At 42.8% G+C, this 17,744-nt stretch overlaps 1 protein-coding gene across 1 annotated transcript in view; it reads right to left on the bottom strand.

Moving 5' to 3' along the window:
- srrm3 (serine/arginine repetitive matrix 3) overlaps nucleotides 1-9,443 on the bottom strand; it is a gene marked incomplete at both ends in the record, with an annotated part of 41,949 nt that extends 32,506 nt beyond the window's left edge. The window contains one exon of the mRNA XM_083760192.1: nucleotides 9,160-9,443. Within this exon, the coding sequence (XP_083616318.1) occupies nucleotides 9,160-9,443 (284 nt within the window). The remainder of the gene's footprint in view (nucleotides 1-9,159) is intronic.
- Between the last annotated feature and the right edge of the window lie 8,301 nt (nucleotides 9,444-17,744).

Genomic DNA, 17,744 nt, shown 5'->3' with positions numbered 1-17,744 from the left:
AGTACACCCACTACAAGCCAGAAGCCACAATCACTGACAGCAGGCTGGTTTCAACACTTCTGGTAAACAGAAGTGTTGAAACCTGTGTGTGGAAAAACGGTCAAATCCCCAAATCCTGTCTCTATGAAGAGCCTCATTTATACTTTGACGCATGACAAACATTAGGCTTTAGAATTCCACCACTTCCATCCTTTTCAATTCCATTCTGTTGCATCCAATTGTTGTATCAACTGTAAATTGGCGTACAATGAAGAGCCAATCAGGAATTCTTGAATCATTTGACAATACTGTACATGGCATTTTTGTACTGCACACTGAGTTGCTCTTCAAGCAAATTCATGTCGCCTTCACAATCTGTTCAAGCTAATTACAGAGCTCATTAACTGTTCTGATAATGATCTATAAAGACCTACTAAAACAATATGAGTGATAGAGACTAGAGGGAGAGGGAGACAGATGCTTACGGAGAGAATGACAATTATTTATGCTATGATTGCTAAATAAACTTCAGACTTCAAAACCTCTCTAAGCTGTTATTGTTCTATTGCAATATAATTTGGGTGACTCAGAGCCCATAGCTCTACATAGTCAGTTAAAAACAAAGCAACAGAGACAGAGATAAGAAGTGGTGGTGGGGGATGGGAACGTCCTGGGAGAAGCAAGATATCACCCTCTCAGACAAGCAGAATTCAGACTTATAAAAGGCAACATTGGGATTGAAATATGAATGGTCACATTGTGACTTCATGGCAGCAAATATCTTGTTAAAGGCGTGGGCTGTCGTCTACCATACAGCTGAGCATAATTATACCTACATCAGTAGTTTTGCAGTGTACGTCAAAAGAGTTAATTTTGTAAGAGAAATGTGAAGGCCATAAAACGTGACTCTCTTTGAGTCTATCATATCCATCTACCGGTATCCATTTAATCGCATCTGAAACATGAGCTCTCCTTGCCTGGCATACAGGCCATATAAATGTACTAGGGAGCTGTCCGACCCATAGGTGCTGAAAACATACACTCTCCCTCAGCCACTCTCTCTCAACTCCCAGTGGATGCAAGATGAATTCTAAAAATGGTTTGTTTCATTTGTGTCATTGTGACCACAGCAGTGGTTTGAGGAGTGTTTGCCTTACTACGAGTATACAGCCATTTCAATACATAGGTATTCAAACCCGGATGCTATCAGCAGAGCTGTAAGCTCAGTGAATGAGAGAGAGAGAGGAGGGGAGAGCAAGACAAGCAAGCCGGTGTGACAGCACTGTCAGGTCTCGCTGTACAGCAATCTCTCTCAGCACAGCAGATGTCAGGGCAACACAATGGAGGGCAAATACCAGGATTTTATATTCATTGCTTTCCGTGCACAGAGCAGGAGCCATCACCTTAATGTTAACCACTCGCCGCTTCTGTACAGTACTATACTAACTGTTATTGTCAGTGTGTTTATTTTTTACTGTCTGTCATAACATGCCCCCGAAAGGGACGTGTACACAAGGCAAAAAGGGCTTGTGAAGATAATAATAGCAAAAGTCAAAATGTAGAATGAAGGCCTGTATTGGCTACTCAGAGAATCTTCACCTCTGTTTCCCTTCCTCCTCATTGCTCTCCCTCCCTGATTGGTTCCAGTACTGAGTGTTACGTTGTAAGTAAGTAGGTGTATTACTGGATGATACAATCAAAACACAGAAGAAAATGCTGTATAATTGCCCCTAATTTGTAGAATACTTTTCCTCCAGAAATCAGGGGGGCAAGATCTGTAAACAGCTTTAAGTAGTTGAAAGCCTTCTTCAATTTATCTTTTAATTAGAATCTTTTAGGGAACAATTATGTTTAATTCATTGTCATAATCAAAGCTTCACTTCTCTCATAATTTGGAATACTTGTACCTGTAAAGCCACATGCAGTCAGCCTTTCCTAAAGCAGAGGCCTAAATGGACTTGGCATTCTTAGCCAGGAAGGGGGAAATTTGATTAAAATCTAAATTCTTAGTAAACTGATGCATGAATGTGAAAGTGCGTATCAAACCATCTTATTTGAGGGAAGGAGTCACATGTTATAGGCCAAATGAAAGCTGTTTAGCCAGGACCTATGCCTACAGCAATGCAAAGACCCAGTGAGTTGGGTGGAGAGGGACAGGGACATCGATCAGAGTGGGGGGCTCCCCGTTGCATCAGCCATGACAAATCACCTCGATTAAAGAACCTGATTTAAGTAATTAGACAGCTCCGAGCACCTGCACACTTCCCCATTAGCCAACAATCCTGTTGTGGCCCAGCGACCATCCTTACACTGATAGTCATTGGCTACGTTTACATGGACAGTTAAATCCCCTTTTCATTCAGAATAAAAGTTAAATCCTATTAAAAGTTGTCATGTAAACACCTACAAAAACTTAAATCGGAATGAAAATGGCCAATCTGATTTAAACTTAGATCTGATGTAACTGACCGGATTATTCCATTTTTAAATCCTATTGAAACAATTGTGGACTCATGTAAACACTCATTCGGATTTAAGTTCATTCTGGTCTTTCTGTGCATGCTTGTTTCCATGTAATTGGTATGGCTATATTATGCTCTTGTTTTGCGATTAATTATAAGAAACTAGACATGTTTAATTTCTATAAATATATATAGTAATAATGGTATAGTAACATGTTTAATTTCTATAAATATATAAAGTAATATGGCATAAAAGTGAAATACTCAAGTAAAGTAGAAATACTACTAAAGTAAAACTTATTTACTTTCCACCACTGGACGTAAACATATCCGCCCCGCCCCCTATCCAATCAGAAGCCTTCCCAGCCCCAAACCTGATGTGGAATGAAATAATGGGATTTTAAAGTATTGTCCATGTAAACACTCATTCGGAATGACCATTTCCCATGTAAACACACAGCAAAAAACTTACTTCTGAATTAATTAATTCTGAAGTTTTCATTCTGAATGAAAAAGCCCTCATGTAACCGCAGCCACTGATTTAGCACGGCCATGACTATGTGTGGTGTCTGTTAAGTCTGAGTCATACTAAATAAGAAATAGCCAATCATAGCTCAAAATGTGTCAATGTGACAGTGTGACGCACTATTACCTAGGGTTCAGTAATGAAGCTAGGCTTGTTAAAATGTTCTCAGAATTGACTCGACTCGTGTGACAGGTGCCACCAGTCACCCAGGACATTGTCCCATTATGTTCTGGACATTTTCCAAGCTTTCACATTTTTGGGAACATATTTTTGATACAATCTCTAAAGGTACTGTAAATGTAACTCCACCTGTCAAGATAAGCATCTTTGGAACTAGATGTACTGTACCCATTATTTCTAAGCAAGCTAGTGTGATCAAATTTTGTTCCCTCATTGCCCATCACCAAATATTGTTTCACTATAGACAGGACTCGGCTGATGCTAATTATTTTAAAAAGCCCTCGAAAAAAGCTGATATATCGGCCGACCGATTAACCGTTTGGCCACTATCCACGGTACAGTTACAGTACAAACATTGTTTTGCTTGCTTTTGCTTAGTTTTTTTGCTTTGTGTTTAACGTGTTGATGTGTGTTGTTATTGTGTATCAGTATATCATTATGTGTGGATTCATTGTATTTGTGAGAAAAATGAAAAGATAAATACAAATACCTTAAAATGTTAATAAAATATTGTAAAAAAAAAAGAAAAAAAAGAAAAAGGAAAAAAAGAAAAGAAAAGAAAAGAAAAGAAAGAAAAGAAAAGAAAAGAAAAGAAAAGAAAAGAAAAGAAAAGAAAAGAAAAGAAAAGAAAAGAAAAGAAAAGAAAAGAAAAGAAAAGAAAAGAAAAGAAAAGAAAAGAAAAGAAAAGAAAAGAAAATAAATAATTGTGTGTTCATCTGGGTGTGTTCAAACCTATAGTGCCAAGAGCTTGAGTGTCAACGTAATGCCAGTGTAGTTAGAGAGATTGAATGGCTGTGGGAGCGGGGACTCCGGGGAGGCGACAGAATAAGAAAAGAAGGAAGGAAAAAAGGCCACATTTCTATTTCGGGGACCAAATTAAAGTGACCTAATAGGAATATGGCTTTAACTCTCAAGTAGAGAGGATTTTCAAGCTATGCACTCTGTAGACATAGATTTTCTGGTTATACTTTTAAAATGGCATGGAGGGGGATGCATAGAGGGTGATAGACAGACACAGAGAGAGAGAGAGAGAGTGAGAGAGAAACAGAGATAAAGAAATATAAATAATTCTCTCCCTCTCTATAAAGATCTGTCCTGTTCATCATCAATAGAGTGTAAGCAGATCATTGAATGGCCGACCACAATCTGCCATTGGCTCTCTGTTAGACTGCTTATTGTGTTCACTCCGACCTCCGACAGCAACGAGCATTTGAGGCCATGTTGTGCAGGCAAAACGGATATCAGTTTCGTATCAGTGGGGTCATTCTCCCTTTTGCCATTATGCTCTCTCCGACAACACAGCATAAGACGCAGGTGTTGATCAATTCAATTTTGGTTATCCAATTAAATATCGGACAAGAGGGCAATGGCTTAACATCGACCGGTTTGACGATTGTGTCACTTCATCTGTCCACTGACTTACAGCGATTGTCATTCCAAAATTAACTGAAAATATCGGATTTAACTGTGTAGGCTATTAAACTACAATATATATCTTTCGTTAATTTACTTCTTAATCTATTTCTCTCTGTCGCACACGCACGCACGCATGCACGCATGCGCGCACGCACGCACGCACGCACGCACGCACGCACGCACGCACGCACGCACGCACGCACGCACGCACGCACACACACACACACACACACACTTAAGGCACATACATAGTCTGGATTTTCGGTGGTGGGGTGACCACCGAACTACAACATGATGTCACGAGCCGCGGTGAAGAGCAAACCACCGCTCCAGCCCTTCTCTCTGTTTTTACTCACCACCGCTCAACGTTATTTCAGATCCGGTGGTCACCCCACCACCGAAAATCCAGACTATGAATGAGAATTTCATCGCCGCCGTTTCCTGCGACGCGGCCCGCAATGCACCCGCCGCCCCAAGTATAGTATAGTATTTTGGTGCAGCACAAGTGAGACTTCAAGGCAGCAACGCAACTCTCTTCCATGGGCTATAGACCGTAAGACTATGAAGCAATATAGCATTGGGCATAACAGGCAACGGATAAGGGATCTCTAAAAGCCAATGGCATATGTGGCACGGTGATTGGTTTAATTATTGTAGCGCCCAAACCACACCTATGCATAATATAACGGGTAACGGAGGTGTTTTAGGGATTTAGACAGGTAACCAAAATGCCAACTTTAGTGGGGGAACACCCCTTCCCTACTGCTAAATCCCAAAACAGTGTATTTAGAAAGATCAAACGAAAATGGAGCCCTTAGGGCCCTATTTCCGTCCATGCTAAACCCCATATCCCAAACCTCCTTGCCTTTTTTTGTTTTTTAATAGTTTGACTAAAAGATCTATATCGACACGTTGTGACCTTGTAGATTGGCTATTTTAACTATTCTGAAATGTTTTTCAAAATAGTAAAAAAAAAAGGCAAAGAAGTTTAGAGATAAGGGGTTTAGCATGGACGAAAATAGAGCCCTTATTATTTTCTTCTCTGTCTTCACAGCGGTCACATCCTCTTTATCTGTCTGCTTTTGTGAGGCATGCAGGTAAATACTGTATCTCCCACTGCGTCTTACTTACAACACTATTACTGCATGCTATGCTACTGCATGCAACGAGCTCTGCCGTGCACATACTGTACAGTACACTGTGGTTCATGTCGCCACTTGTGTAGCCTTTCTGAAGGAAACGAGTGGGAGGAGTGCTGGAACCTACATAGCCGCTTACAGTGTGGAGTTAGCGGGTGAGTGAATCTCTGTGAAGAAAGCTCATTACAGAGCTAGGGAAATGCTGAAGAATCTCAAAAGGGGCACTAGTCATTATGGCTCAATTAGCTGGATAAAAACACGAAAACAATTAAGCTGCCCCCAGTACCACTCACTGGGTAGCATTTCCATTTAGTAGGCAAATTAGTTTGTAAAAATGGCAAAATTCAACAAATCAACAAACAATAGAGAATCAATTGCTGGACAAAGGGTAATCTTTTGTTTTTGGTCAGTCATGCACCTTCTTCATTACGCCATGCAGAAATGGTTCTTCAATATCAGATCTGGAAACCTGCCGCCTGGAATGCCAGAATCATTCTGAACAAGTGCACTGAAAGACCACACACTGTTTCGCACAGATAAGCACCTATTCCTGTACAAAGGCTTCCAGCCCACCTAATGTTCAAAACAGGGCAAGAATCCCTGCAGAGGCAGAGGACTGTAACTGCCAATAAATGGGGGAGGATTACTACCAGACCTTGTATAACTAAATGAACAGACTCCTTTAATTGCTGGCCATCCACCTAATTGGCTCCCAGGGTGAGGCCATCACACATGACAAAACTATTCCTCCTGGTCTCAGCCCTGGAGGGATGGAGGCGGATCAAGGGGGCTGTGGGTTGTGTTATTGCTGCTGGTGTTGTCCCCTAGTGTAGCCTAATCTCTCGCCAAGGCTGGGTGGGGAGGGGGAGTGTGGAGGCTGAGCATCCTGGCTAAAATCTGAAAACAGGCTCCAGCCCACCATTTCATCTCTCTCTATCCTATTATCCAAGCATGCACTTTCTCATTTACAGAGCCATAGTAGAAATTTGAGGTGTGGGGGTCAATAAATGTGTTGAACCAAATCTGCAAATGAGATTCTTCTGGGGTTCCATCCCAGAGATTTTACACTCTGAGTCACTGTTGTCCTTCAAGTTCAAGTGTTCTCTCAACCTCTTCTTGTCCCAGCAGAGTGAGTGGAGATTGCCTGTAGGGCTCCTTTACACTTAACAACTTAAACACTACACTTAGTAAACTAAACTGGATCTGAGTTGGCTCTGTACTTGGACCGTTTCCCCCCCCCCATCTAGACCAAATCTCTTCAACAGAAATCGCTGATCTACGGCCATCTAGAGAACTGTAACAATCTCACCAAGACATTCCTCTACGCAAACATACCAAAAAATATTCAGATTTCCGGCTACGGCATCATCATGCACAAGGTGACAGCTGGCACACAGGCTTATACTGTGGGTGAAATACTGTATATCCATCTGGCCAGCCACAGCCAGCCTCAGTTAGCCACATAAATTGTACCTTGTAAAAATGAACATGGCTTTGGAGTGAATCCACTCCACATAAAAGGATCACTGCTGCCAACCGCTGAGTCTAAAAGTCAATGGTAGCTGCAGAAGCACCAGAGAGACTTCAAAGCCTGCTCAGAATGAGCCCCTGGACTCCTGAGCTGCTTATAAAATGTACAGTATCATTGATTGAAGGAGAAGATAAAGGACTGGTTGCAGGCAGTCCAGATCACAATGAAGTTAAACCACCGGCTAATATTGATTCAAATCTATTGAACAGGACATATGTTGCATTGCCGAGGCTTAGGTTTGTTTCAACATTCTTCATAAGGGATGGGTCTGACATGGCTGAATGTACAGTATGTGGCGCAGTATGAATCAGAAAGAGATTCCCAACTTATTCAATCAAACTCTGAGTTTCTCATTTAATCAGGAACGATCTCCCTTTCGACATTTTTGTGTAATGTATGGCAAATATTACAAATAATAATGCGCAATTGTTTGCAATGTACAAACACAAGGTCACAACTTTTAAGATATTTTTTTGCGGCTTACGCCTTTTATTGGTTTTTGAAGGGACAGACAGTAGGCTGACAGGAAACGGGAGAGAGATGGGGGAAGACATGCAGTAAAGGCCGTGTCGGGCTCGGGAGTCAAGCTCTGTTTAGACATAAAGCATCTGTGTGATCTGTGTGTGTGTGCGTGCGTGCGCGCACGTGTGTCTACTGTCTGTGTTTAGAACAGTCTGAGTCCTGAGAGAAGCCCTGCGATTGCGAAGCCGTGAGGATTAGAGTAGACTCAAGTCACCACACCAATTCCCAATCCAGCATGACCATATAGCATTAGCACAGTGAAGCTCTACCTCACTCGGGGCTGGAGGAGACAGGCAGAGCATGCTGATGAAACCCCCCCGGATGGTCTGGGCCTTATTTGTCCTTCACTCTCTGTCTCCATGGCAACCTCATTCTGACAGCTACAACCGGAGTACAGATCGAGCCACTGATCAGACAGTTTAATTTTGGGCGGGAACCCCTTTTGGTGTTAGCATTATGTTATGTTTTAGCTATTGAAAAATAGCAGATCTACAAGCTTGTAGGTCTGCTATTTTTGAAAAACCGAAGAACGACTGACATAGAAACATGGCTTTTTCAGAAAACTGTTTAGAATCTGATATCAGGTCAAAATGGGTTAAGAGTTACAATTATGTTTACAATGTCTTCCATAACATTACCATGACAATATGACTTGTTAATGTTAGCATAGCAGCCACTACAAACCGCCACGTCCAATCTTAGCTCTGACTCTGCCACTGCAGCAGAAGTGCTATTAAGTCACCATGTTTGTATAGACCAATTACCGGTATAAAGAACTTGGCTTCAGTAACTTGCTCTGCAGGGTAAGGCTTTTCCCTACTTTCCCTGCAGTGCAATGAAAATGCCCTTTTGGCACATTATCAGATTGTTTATGTACTATTTGGACACTGCCTGAGCACTCAGCATCCCTGTGGGTACCTGCCAAAGTCACGGTCTCTGCTAGAGAGGAAATATTTAATATATTGCATCAAAAAAAACAGGTGTCGACCAGTTTAGGGCCGTGAACAGACTTTTGGGAGGGCAGGTGGCCTGGTCTAATGTACTGTAACCTCCTGCCAGAAAAAGCATTGACAAACTGAATGAAGGAAAGAAGTAATTAATTTCAGGAGGACAGTAGCTATGGTAATGATTAATAAATAAGCCTGTCGTGCAATTATGGTGTTCATCGATATACATGCAAGGCACATCCTAAAACCAGACCCATGCCAACAAAATGACGTGGCGTGGCATGTATTGAATGAGATCAGGGCAGAAACTTGTGGTTTGCGAGAAATAAATGAGAAATAAAATATATACAGGCTGGCACCTGTGTACATAACTGTGTTAAGTTGACTACAAATAACAGATTTCTGCAATATGTACACTGTAAGAACACAAATGTTCAGCAATGTGTTACTGTCTTACCCTTGTTCCTCCATCATCTCTTGGAGTTCCATGCATTTGAGTTCCACCCTCCTTTTCCTCTCATGATCCAAAATCTCTCTGTGTGGCTTTTTCACGAGGACAGGCTCTGCTGTGGGTTCCCCATCGTCCTCTTCCTCTGGTTGACCCTCCTCACCTTTGGGTCTCAGGACTTGGGTCAGCACGGGCTCTCCTGGGCCTGTAGCCACCCCTGCCACCGGGGCCCCCGGCTGGGGGACCCCGTTTGCACCATCTTTGGGGGATGGCACCCTGGTCTCATCATACATGGTCTCTAAACGCTGTGGACACACATGGGAAGAACAGAGAGATGTTAGATGTGCTAGTGTTGCCTACAATAGTGCCTAGGTTGGTTGTCACACAACAGTGGATGCATATTTATTTTCTTCCATTCATTTATAACATTGACAGCAGTCCACAAAACTATATTTTAGTTTATATAATTTTATAGATATGCGTATACCATATATTGTATTATTTTTACAATCTTTTTTTTGCACTAAGTATATTCATTAAATGAAATAACATGTCATTTCTCAGTGTTGTGTGCAAAATTTGCACTGGCTGTTTGAGTTATACATAAAACGTTACCATTATGTGTACTCACAGGCCGGAGTACACATTTGTGCATTTGTGTTGAAAGTTTGCAAGTCATCCTACAACAACCTCACATATATTGTATGTTACAATAGGGACCAGCGGTTTCCAAGACAAAAAGAACAAAAAAACGTGTGTGGAACTTTGCCAATAAAAGTGGCATGTACAATAGAAATCCATGTGCATATGACCATGTACAAATTGTACATCATCAACATGACATCAGCCATTTCTGACAATATCAGGGATCCCTGTATGTACAATATAGCCCTAGTGCCGCCCTAGTGTACTGGTTAGTATGCCTTTCATGCGGAAGGTTGTGGGTTTGAACCCTGCCTGGGGTCGACGTCAGCAAGGGCATGCGTTCGCAATGGGTTCCTAACGCCAAATCAAATGGGTTCAGATCTGAGCCAAGTCTCCTGAGGAGGCGTGTCTGAAGACTGTCCTGGACGGGGTCTCCGGATGTAAAAACAAATCCATCCTGTATGTACAGTATGTCCATAATTATGTGTGATCGGCTTCCCATTAACTGGGTCTTACAGTAAGAGTATTGCACAACTGGGGTGGGGCATGCATTCCCTACTTGTATCATTTGCATCGTTCCCATCACGCGTGGTCCCCAAGTAGCATCGTACAATAATAGTAGTACTTATCATCTTCAGCATTTTACTCCCTGAGCCCTGAGCTCTTGGCATAACAGACAGAAAGTGAGCTTTCAGCTGTTTGACGATTACATCTTTCGACAGGTTGCAGTGTTTCTGCCTGAACTTAGCAGTTCACTTCACCCACATGCTTGTGCGTGCAAAGGCCCATGGCATGTGCAAATTACTGTAAACACACAGGTTATTTGAGATTTTGGTCACATGTCACTGATGGTTCTGACTTTCCACATTTTTGAGGGGCGCTAGCCCCTCCTATTATCAGCTATTAGTGTAGGTGTTCGTCAAACATGAATAAAATGTAAGTCGGGTCTGCCTACGCCCCCAGCCAGTGTAAAATCCCCGGTAACCTGAGACCTCTCGTGGCTTATTGCTTAAACATTGGCCCGGTTTGGCCAAGGTAGAGAACGGAGAATTAAATGCAGGAGAGAGGAAGGCCTTTGACGTGCTTTGAGTGCAGCACTGCCTATGCAGCGCCACTACCCCTCTACCAGAAAACTAATGGCTTCATCTTTCACTGAGGAGTCAAAAAAGACCATGTCAGGTACTGCATCACTGACACTACCGGTGTGAAACTGACACTGGATGCAAACCTCCTTTGCCCATGCAGCTACCATCAAGACGGCTAATGATTGTGAACAGCTCTCTCTGCAGCACAGTCAGCTGTTAATCCACCAGCCTCTGTAGACATTTTTAAAGCTCAGCTCAAGACCCACTTCTACAACACTGCTTTTAATTGATCTTTTATTTTTATTTTTAGGTATTCATGTCCTCACTGTATTGCATTACTGCTTGTTTTTTAATGTCGTTGCCTTGCTTTTCTTTTATTCTCCATTGTTCTGTAAAGCACTTTGAGCTGCATTTCATGTCATGAAAGGTGCTATACAAATAAAGTTTTATTATTATTATTTCAACTCATTGTTAGTCTTTGACTGGATAAATATAATGTGCATGTTTTTCTTTATAACTGTCACATGACTGTCCTGGCTGACAGTCACGACACACACACACACACACACACACACACACACACACACACACACACACACACACACACACACACACACACACACACACACACACACACACACACACACACACACACACACACACACACACACACACACACACACACACACACACACACACACTTATATTTTCTAATTTCTTATTATTTTCATAATCAATTAAATTGATGAGTTCTGTTAACCGTTGCCCCCCCTACAGTGATAATATTAATGTAATATGTAATAATGTAATCTTTTGAGAGTAGAGGCATCGATTTGACCTCCTCAATTCCTTCCACATTTTGCCCTTCTTGATTGAGCAGTAGCCATACTGATTTCTTTAACTTGACATGGTGCTATGGATGGTGGCCCAGGGTACTTTGTGTTTGGCCTGTGCTGGGTGTTAGCCAGAGAGGGAAGACGTAGCCCATGCTAATTGCAAGCTTCCTGCACATGCATCATGTCTAGGATCTGGTGACACTCACACCCTGCAGCTACCACCATATGCACACAACACTGTTCACCGGTCAGAAACTGACCTCTGACAAGCTGCAACAATAATGAAAATGTCACAAGGGGATCCTCCCATCTCAGAATGAGAGTGCCCATGCTGCCAGATGTGGAGCCTAAAATAGTAGGCTCAGCATCACTCTCTGTTAAACCATGCTGCAAATGTCAAGCCGTCTCATTAGGCTAACACATTTATTCTACAGGCATTCTTCTTCTACCCACAGGGAAGACGCGAAAGCTGTTCTCGCTCAAGTTAAAACAACTAAATCATCTAATTGTGTAATGAAACAATCACGGCAGAAGGGGAGCCTTGTCACAGAGGGCTGATAAGGTGGAAGCGTGGCTAATTGCATGCGAGTCCTCCACAGGGACTGAAGGTTATCTTGAGTCTATAGTATTAGTGGTGGCATCTGCCTTTTCTCCTAATGTTGCGGACAGCGCCATATTATGAGATCCACGTCCACATTTTTGTCATGGTTCACATTCACAATGCTGGGTGACAGTGATATTGGCCACACGCACCGGTTATTTCCGGTTTACATTTGCAGCGATGTAGTGGCTTTGGGAACGCATTCATTTGCTTGTGCTGCTCTCTCCAGGGAAGTCGAAATGGATCCTTTCCATTCCCTCCACGGGACGGCCTATGTTGTCTCTTCCCCACACATAACACATTGTATGGTGCAACCTCTGCTTGATTAGACGCTGCCGCAGTAAGCGCCTGCTGTGTCGGCAACCGCAGCAGCGTGTCCTGCTGACATCATCACACCTCGGAAAACGAAAAAACAGGCCCAGTGTAAATGACAGCCAATTATAGCAAATATGCAATAGTGCCGTTCGTGTAATGGGCACGAGAAGAGCTGCAATGATTTCCACACACAAGTGCCATATAATCCCTCCGTTACGTGGTCAGACAGCCCACGCAACGGTTGCTCATTCGTGCCATGCATAGACGGATGGACAGGAGCCGCTACTTGAAGCTCAATTATAACACTAGTGTGGCAGTCATCATGTCCTCAGGACGAAGACATCTTTAAACCCATTTAGGATGGGAACGCACGCACATGTGTCACTTCAGCGTTTAACTACTTTTAACCATTATTTTAAACTTTAGCTGATCTTTAGATCTGCTGTATTTGAAAAATCGTGAAAATGTGGCGTAAATCTTTTCTTAGAAGAAATTTTGTAGAATCTGGTCTCAGGTCTCAATGGATTAAGGAACAATTACTCTAACAAAACATTAGGCATGGGAATTAGCATCGATATATTATCCAGATACTTGGACCACAACGCTATAATGTGCTTTCTTAAAAAGGTTCCCAGTGTTGGCCTTTCCTCATTTACAAATTGTGAGAACAACCACATTCTTTATCCCCTGGCTGTGGGCATATTTACATATTATGTACCAATAATAAGGTTGCGAATACAAGCAGCCGAAATGAGTTTTCTTCGACGGGTGGCTGGCATCTCCCTTAGAGATAGGGTGAGAAGTTCAGCCTGGAAAGAAGCCAGCTTATGTGGTTCGGGCATCTGGTTAGGACGGCCCTGGGGCATCTCCCTAGGGAGGTCCTTGAAATACAGAAAAGGTCGGGAGCGGTCCATTATCATTGCTACATATCCCACCTTCTCCTTGCTCTCTCCATCACCTTCCTCTTTTTCTGTGTCTTTTTCACTCTTGCAATGTGCGAAGGGTCACCTAGTCCGAGCACAGACGCTCCAATAATTGGAGCTCGCTCAGCTGCACCGCAAACATGATTGCCCTGGTGGAAGTAACAGGGAGCCTGACCTTGACTGAAACTGACACGGAGAACAATTGGAAACCTTCCTGGGGCTGCAATCTCACCGCTTGGATTTTTAGTAAGCTTTCCCATGCACTGTATATGTCTCTTTCCATCCTCTCTCTCTCTCTCTCTCTCTCTCTCACACTCTCTCACACTCCTTCTCCAGAATAATCTGCAGCGGCCGTTGGCTGGAAGGTTTTGGTTTTAACAGTTTGGCACCTAGAGGATGTTTCCTCCTCCTCTCCTCTCAAGGTCGTCCGGCGCCTTTCATTCTGATCACGTGGTTTTGCCCGGAAAACAAGCAGCGTCAACTTTTGTCGTTATCGCTGGGACGGAGGGTGCATGCAAAATGAGCAGAGCTCGGGCTTGAGGGAAGCGAAACAGTAATACACGACGCGACACATGACCTTGTTTTCAGTGTCTGACTGAGGAATCACAAATTCGAAAGACTCTGCAATTCCGCTGCCACTCAGCACTGTTCCGCTGAATATAATTACTTTATGGCTGGAGCTTGACGAAACAACTGCCTTTTTATTTTGTGCTTGTGCAGAAAACAACGGCCGATTGCACTCATGCAGCACTAAATAGCAGAGAAGTGGTATCCAGCTGGTCTGTTCAGTGAATACTATAATAATAAGCCCAGAGAGAGAGAGAGAGAGAGAGAGAGAGAGAGAGGACAGAGAGAGAGAGAGAGGACAGAGTCATACCAGCATAAAATGAAAGAAAATTGCTGTAAAGTGGCCCCCCTTATTTTCCCATTGTGGGACCATTGAGGGTTGTGGCGCAGGGCTGAAATAGGCGTGGAGCTGTGAGAGCAGTAGAGAGAGATGTTGCGACTAACTGGAAGAAAGAGTGAGCAAATTAAAGTACAGAGGTAAACGAGATGCGATGGAGCCCAATGTTGGAGTCACTATACTATGTTGGGAAATACATTCTGCAGACAGCATTTAGAACTGGAAATGCTGTCTTCAGAATGCCTACATTCTGATGTGTTGAGCCACTAGCAATTGCACACAATTCAGCACGTGGGGATCATACACATATAAGACTAATGTTTACATGCTCTGAGATACTGCTCATTTATGTTGACCCCTTAAAAGTCTGGCTGCTTAAAAGTCCAGCTGCTGCTACCTTTAATCTCTCTATTATGACCATGCGATAGAAGTGTGAAAAACATAATTTTTAATTTTCTTTCATTTCATGACTGAGAGAGAGAGAGAGAGAGAGAGAGAGAGAGAGAGAGAGAGAGAGAATAGACAATTGATGGGCTGGTATTTTGTTGTGAAACAGCGTTGGCAGCTTCAGAGAGAGTGTGGAACAGAAATAACCCACTCCTGTCCTAATTCCAAAGCAGCAAATAGTAAATACCTATTAATGTAGAGAAAGACACAGCTGTACAGTTCATAATATGACCTCTATGCTGACTACTTTATAGGGTCTTCTGCATAGTCTTGTTGAGGGGCGCTAGCTCCTCCCACATCTGGCTTTCGAAAATTACTTCATATGACATGTACATTTTATGTAAATGTAACTCTAAGCAGCTACTATTACAAAGAACAATTGGGTACCGTAATTAAATAAAATTACTTACTTAATTATTAATTTGTAATAATAAATCACCAATTGTGAAATCAAAAGCGATATTTCCCTTTATGCCTATCATAGTTTTGCACAACTTAAGATAACTTAAGACTAGACAAAGTGCCAATCGGCACAGGTCTCCACCAGGGCAGGTCAGGTTGTGGCCTCATGGTGGCGCTATAACAGGCTGTTGAGGAAGATTTGGGCCGGAGGTTCGTGTTGGAGGGATGCAGGTACAATGTTTTTCCATGTGTGCATACATAAGTTGTATACAGATCGATGCAGTTATAGCTAAAAACAGGAATTGGCCTGTTATAGCGCCACCGTGAGGCTGATTTTGAGGAAAAAATTGTGGCATGTCGTCCTCGGCCTAGTGAAAATGTGCGTGTATAATTTAACGAAAATTGCACACTGTGTTTGTGATTTGTGGCGTTTTTTCGAAATGGACGAATCGTGTGAGGTTTGGAAGCCAATCTTAGCCAATCAGGATGGAAGATGGGAAATGCTGGCGCTCCGTGTTGATCACATGACTATGGAGATAGTGTATACCGATTTGCGAGTAATAATAGAAAATGTGTTTTACATATGTCGGCCTCCTGGTGGCGCTATAAAGAGCAGATGTGAAAAATTCCAGGCAAAGGTTTTTCCTTGGCCTCTAGGGAGTTGGCATACAAAGTTATCCACAGATCCGTGCAGTTAGAGGTAAAAACACTTTTCGGCCAGTTATAGCGCCACCTTGAGTCTGAGTTGAAATTGTTCATGTGGCATTTCGTCCTCGGCCTAGTGGGAATGTGGGTGCACAATTTCACGGAAATCACGCGATGTGTTCATGATTTGCAGCATTTTGTTTGAAACTGAGCACTCCTGTGAACTTCGGAAGCCAATCTTAACCAATCAGGATGGAGTCTGAGAAATCTGAAAGACCGGTTTCGTTGAATGGCTCTAGAGAGACTGTGTACCAATTTGCGTGATGTTTGGACAAAATCTGTAGGTGTACTGTGCAAAAACTTATTTAGCACAAAGCGGCCTCCTGGTGGCGCTATAACAGGCCGTTCTGGAAAGTTTGGGGCAGAGGTTCATCGTTGGCATCCAGGGAGTGTGTGTGCAAAATGTGGCATCGACCGGGTTAACGGTGGCCGAGATTAGCTGCTCACGGACACACGGACGGACGGACGGACGGACGGACGGACACACGGACGGACGGAGTGCAAAACATACTCTCCCCACATGCCTTCGGCCTGGTGGAGACAATAATGGGATGACCTCATAAGAATGAGTTTGTTTTGACAGTTGGTTTATAAAAAAACACATAACCGTTCACTGGTGTTATAGAAGAACTACAGTAAAAGATTATTCACAACAAACAACTTTGAGCACCGCCATGTGGTGTTGTACAAGGATACCGACAGTTTTTATAATCCTTGTTTTAAAAATGACTGAGAACATACTCTAATAAACAAGCAATTATTACATTACTTGGATACTGTAATTTTTATGAGGGAAATGAGCAATCTGTAATAGATATTATATTTAACTTTCCCAATGCAGATCATTCATTATAACCAGCGCATGGCGCTGATAACGTTCCAGAACACACTGGGCATCAGAACTGTTGTGTGTGGTTTGCCCTTCCTCGATCGCCCCGCGGGGATCAAGCACTCCTGTGTTCATCTCCTCTCTGTGCTCTCTGGCTGTTTTTCTTCTGCCCCAGCTGGCTGATGCCGCAGCCTCTTTCATTCCCCCACACTGCTTGAACTCACACTCGACTCGACCATACGACGTGGGGGGAGTGTGTGTGTGTGTGTGCGCGCGTGCTAGTATTGTGTTCTTTTCTGCAAACGAGTGAGTGTGCAGCGTCCCCAGGGAGAGGTGATTAGCATAGTACTGCACTGCTGACCAGATTAGCAGGGTCACTGGCAGGGGAGAGACGGACTAAGTGTCTGTTCGACCATGTCTCTTCCTTCCCAACATCTATAATTGGGTTTATTGATTACAGAATGTAACAAATCATCATTTAGGCTAGTATTGGCCATATTAATTGCACCTATCAACCTATCATCTGTCTATAGACAACCATAATTTGCCACTATTTACTTGAGAATATCACAGGTAAGCAGAGTTTGGGCTTTGGTCAAACAATGTACATTCTTCTACATTCATAGTCTACCAAACAACTATTCCACAATCTCCGAATGCTGGAACTACACCTCCCAAAATCAGATTAAGGAAGCTGCCATTTCCGTTCACGAAAATATATTTTAAAATATCTTTACATATATATGTTACTATGCTAAGATCACAAAAAGCAAAGCAAATGTAGCTGCAATGCAGCAATGCATCAGCATTGAATTTTTCCATTTGAAATCAATATAACTTGGGGCAGTCTGGTGGATCACAGAGTAAGGGGCGCATACCATATGTATAGTGCTTCATTATTT

The sequence above is a fragment of the Protomyctophum parallelum genome (assembly GCF_964188405.1).
Source record: "Protomyctophum parallelum genome assembly, chromosome: 1".
NCBI lineage: Eukaryota > Metazoa > Chordata > Actinopteri > Myctophiformes > Myctophidae > Protomyctophum > Protomyctophum parallelum.
Note: the sequence above shows the minus strand (reverse complement) of the source record. Positions and strands in the feature narration are given on the sequence as shown.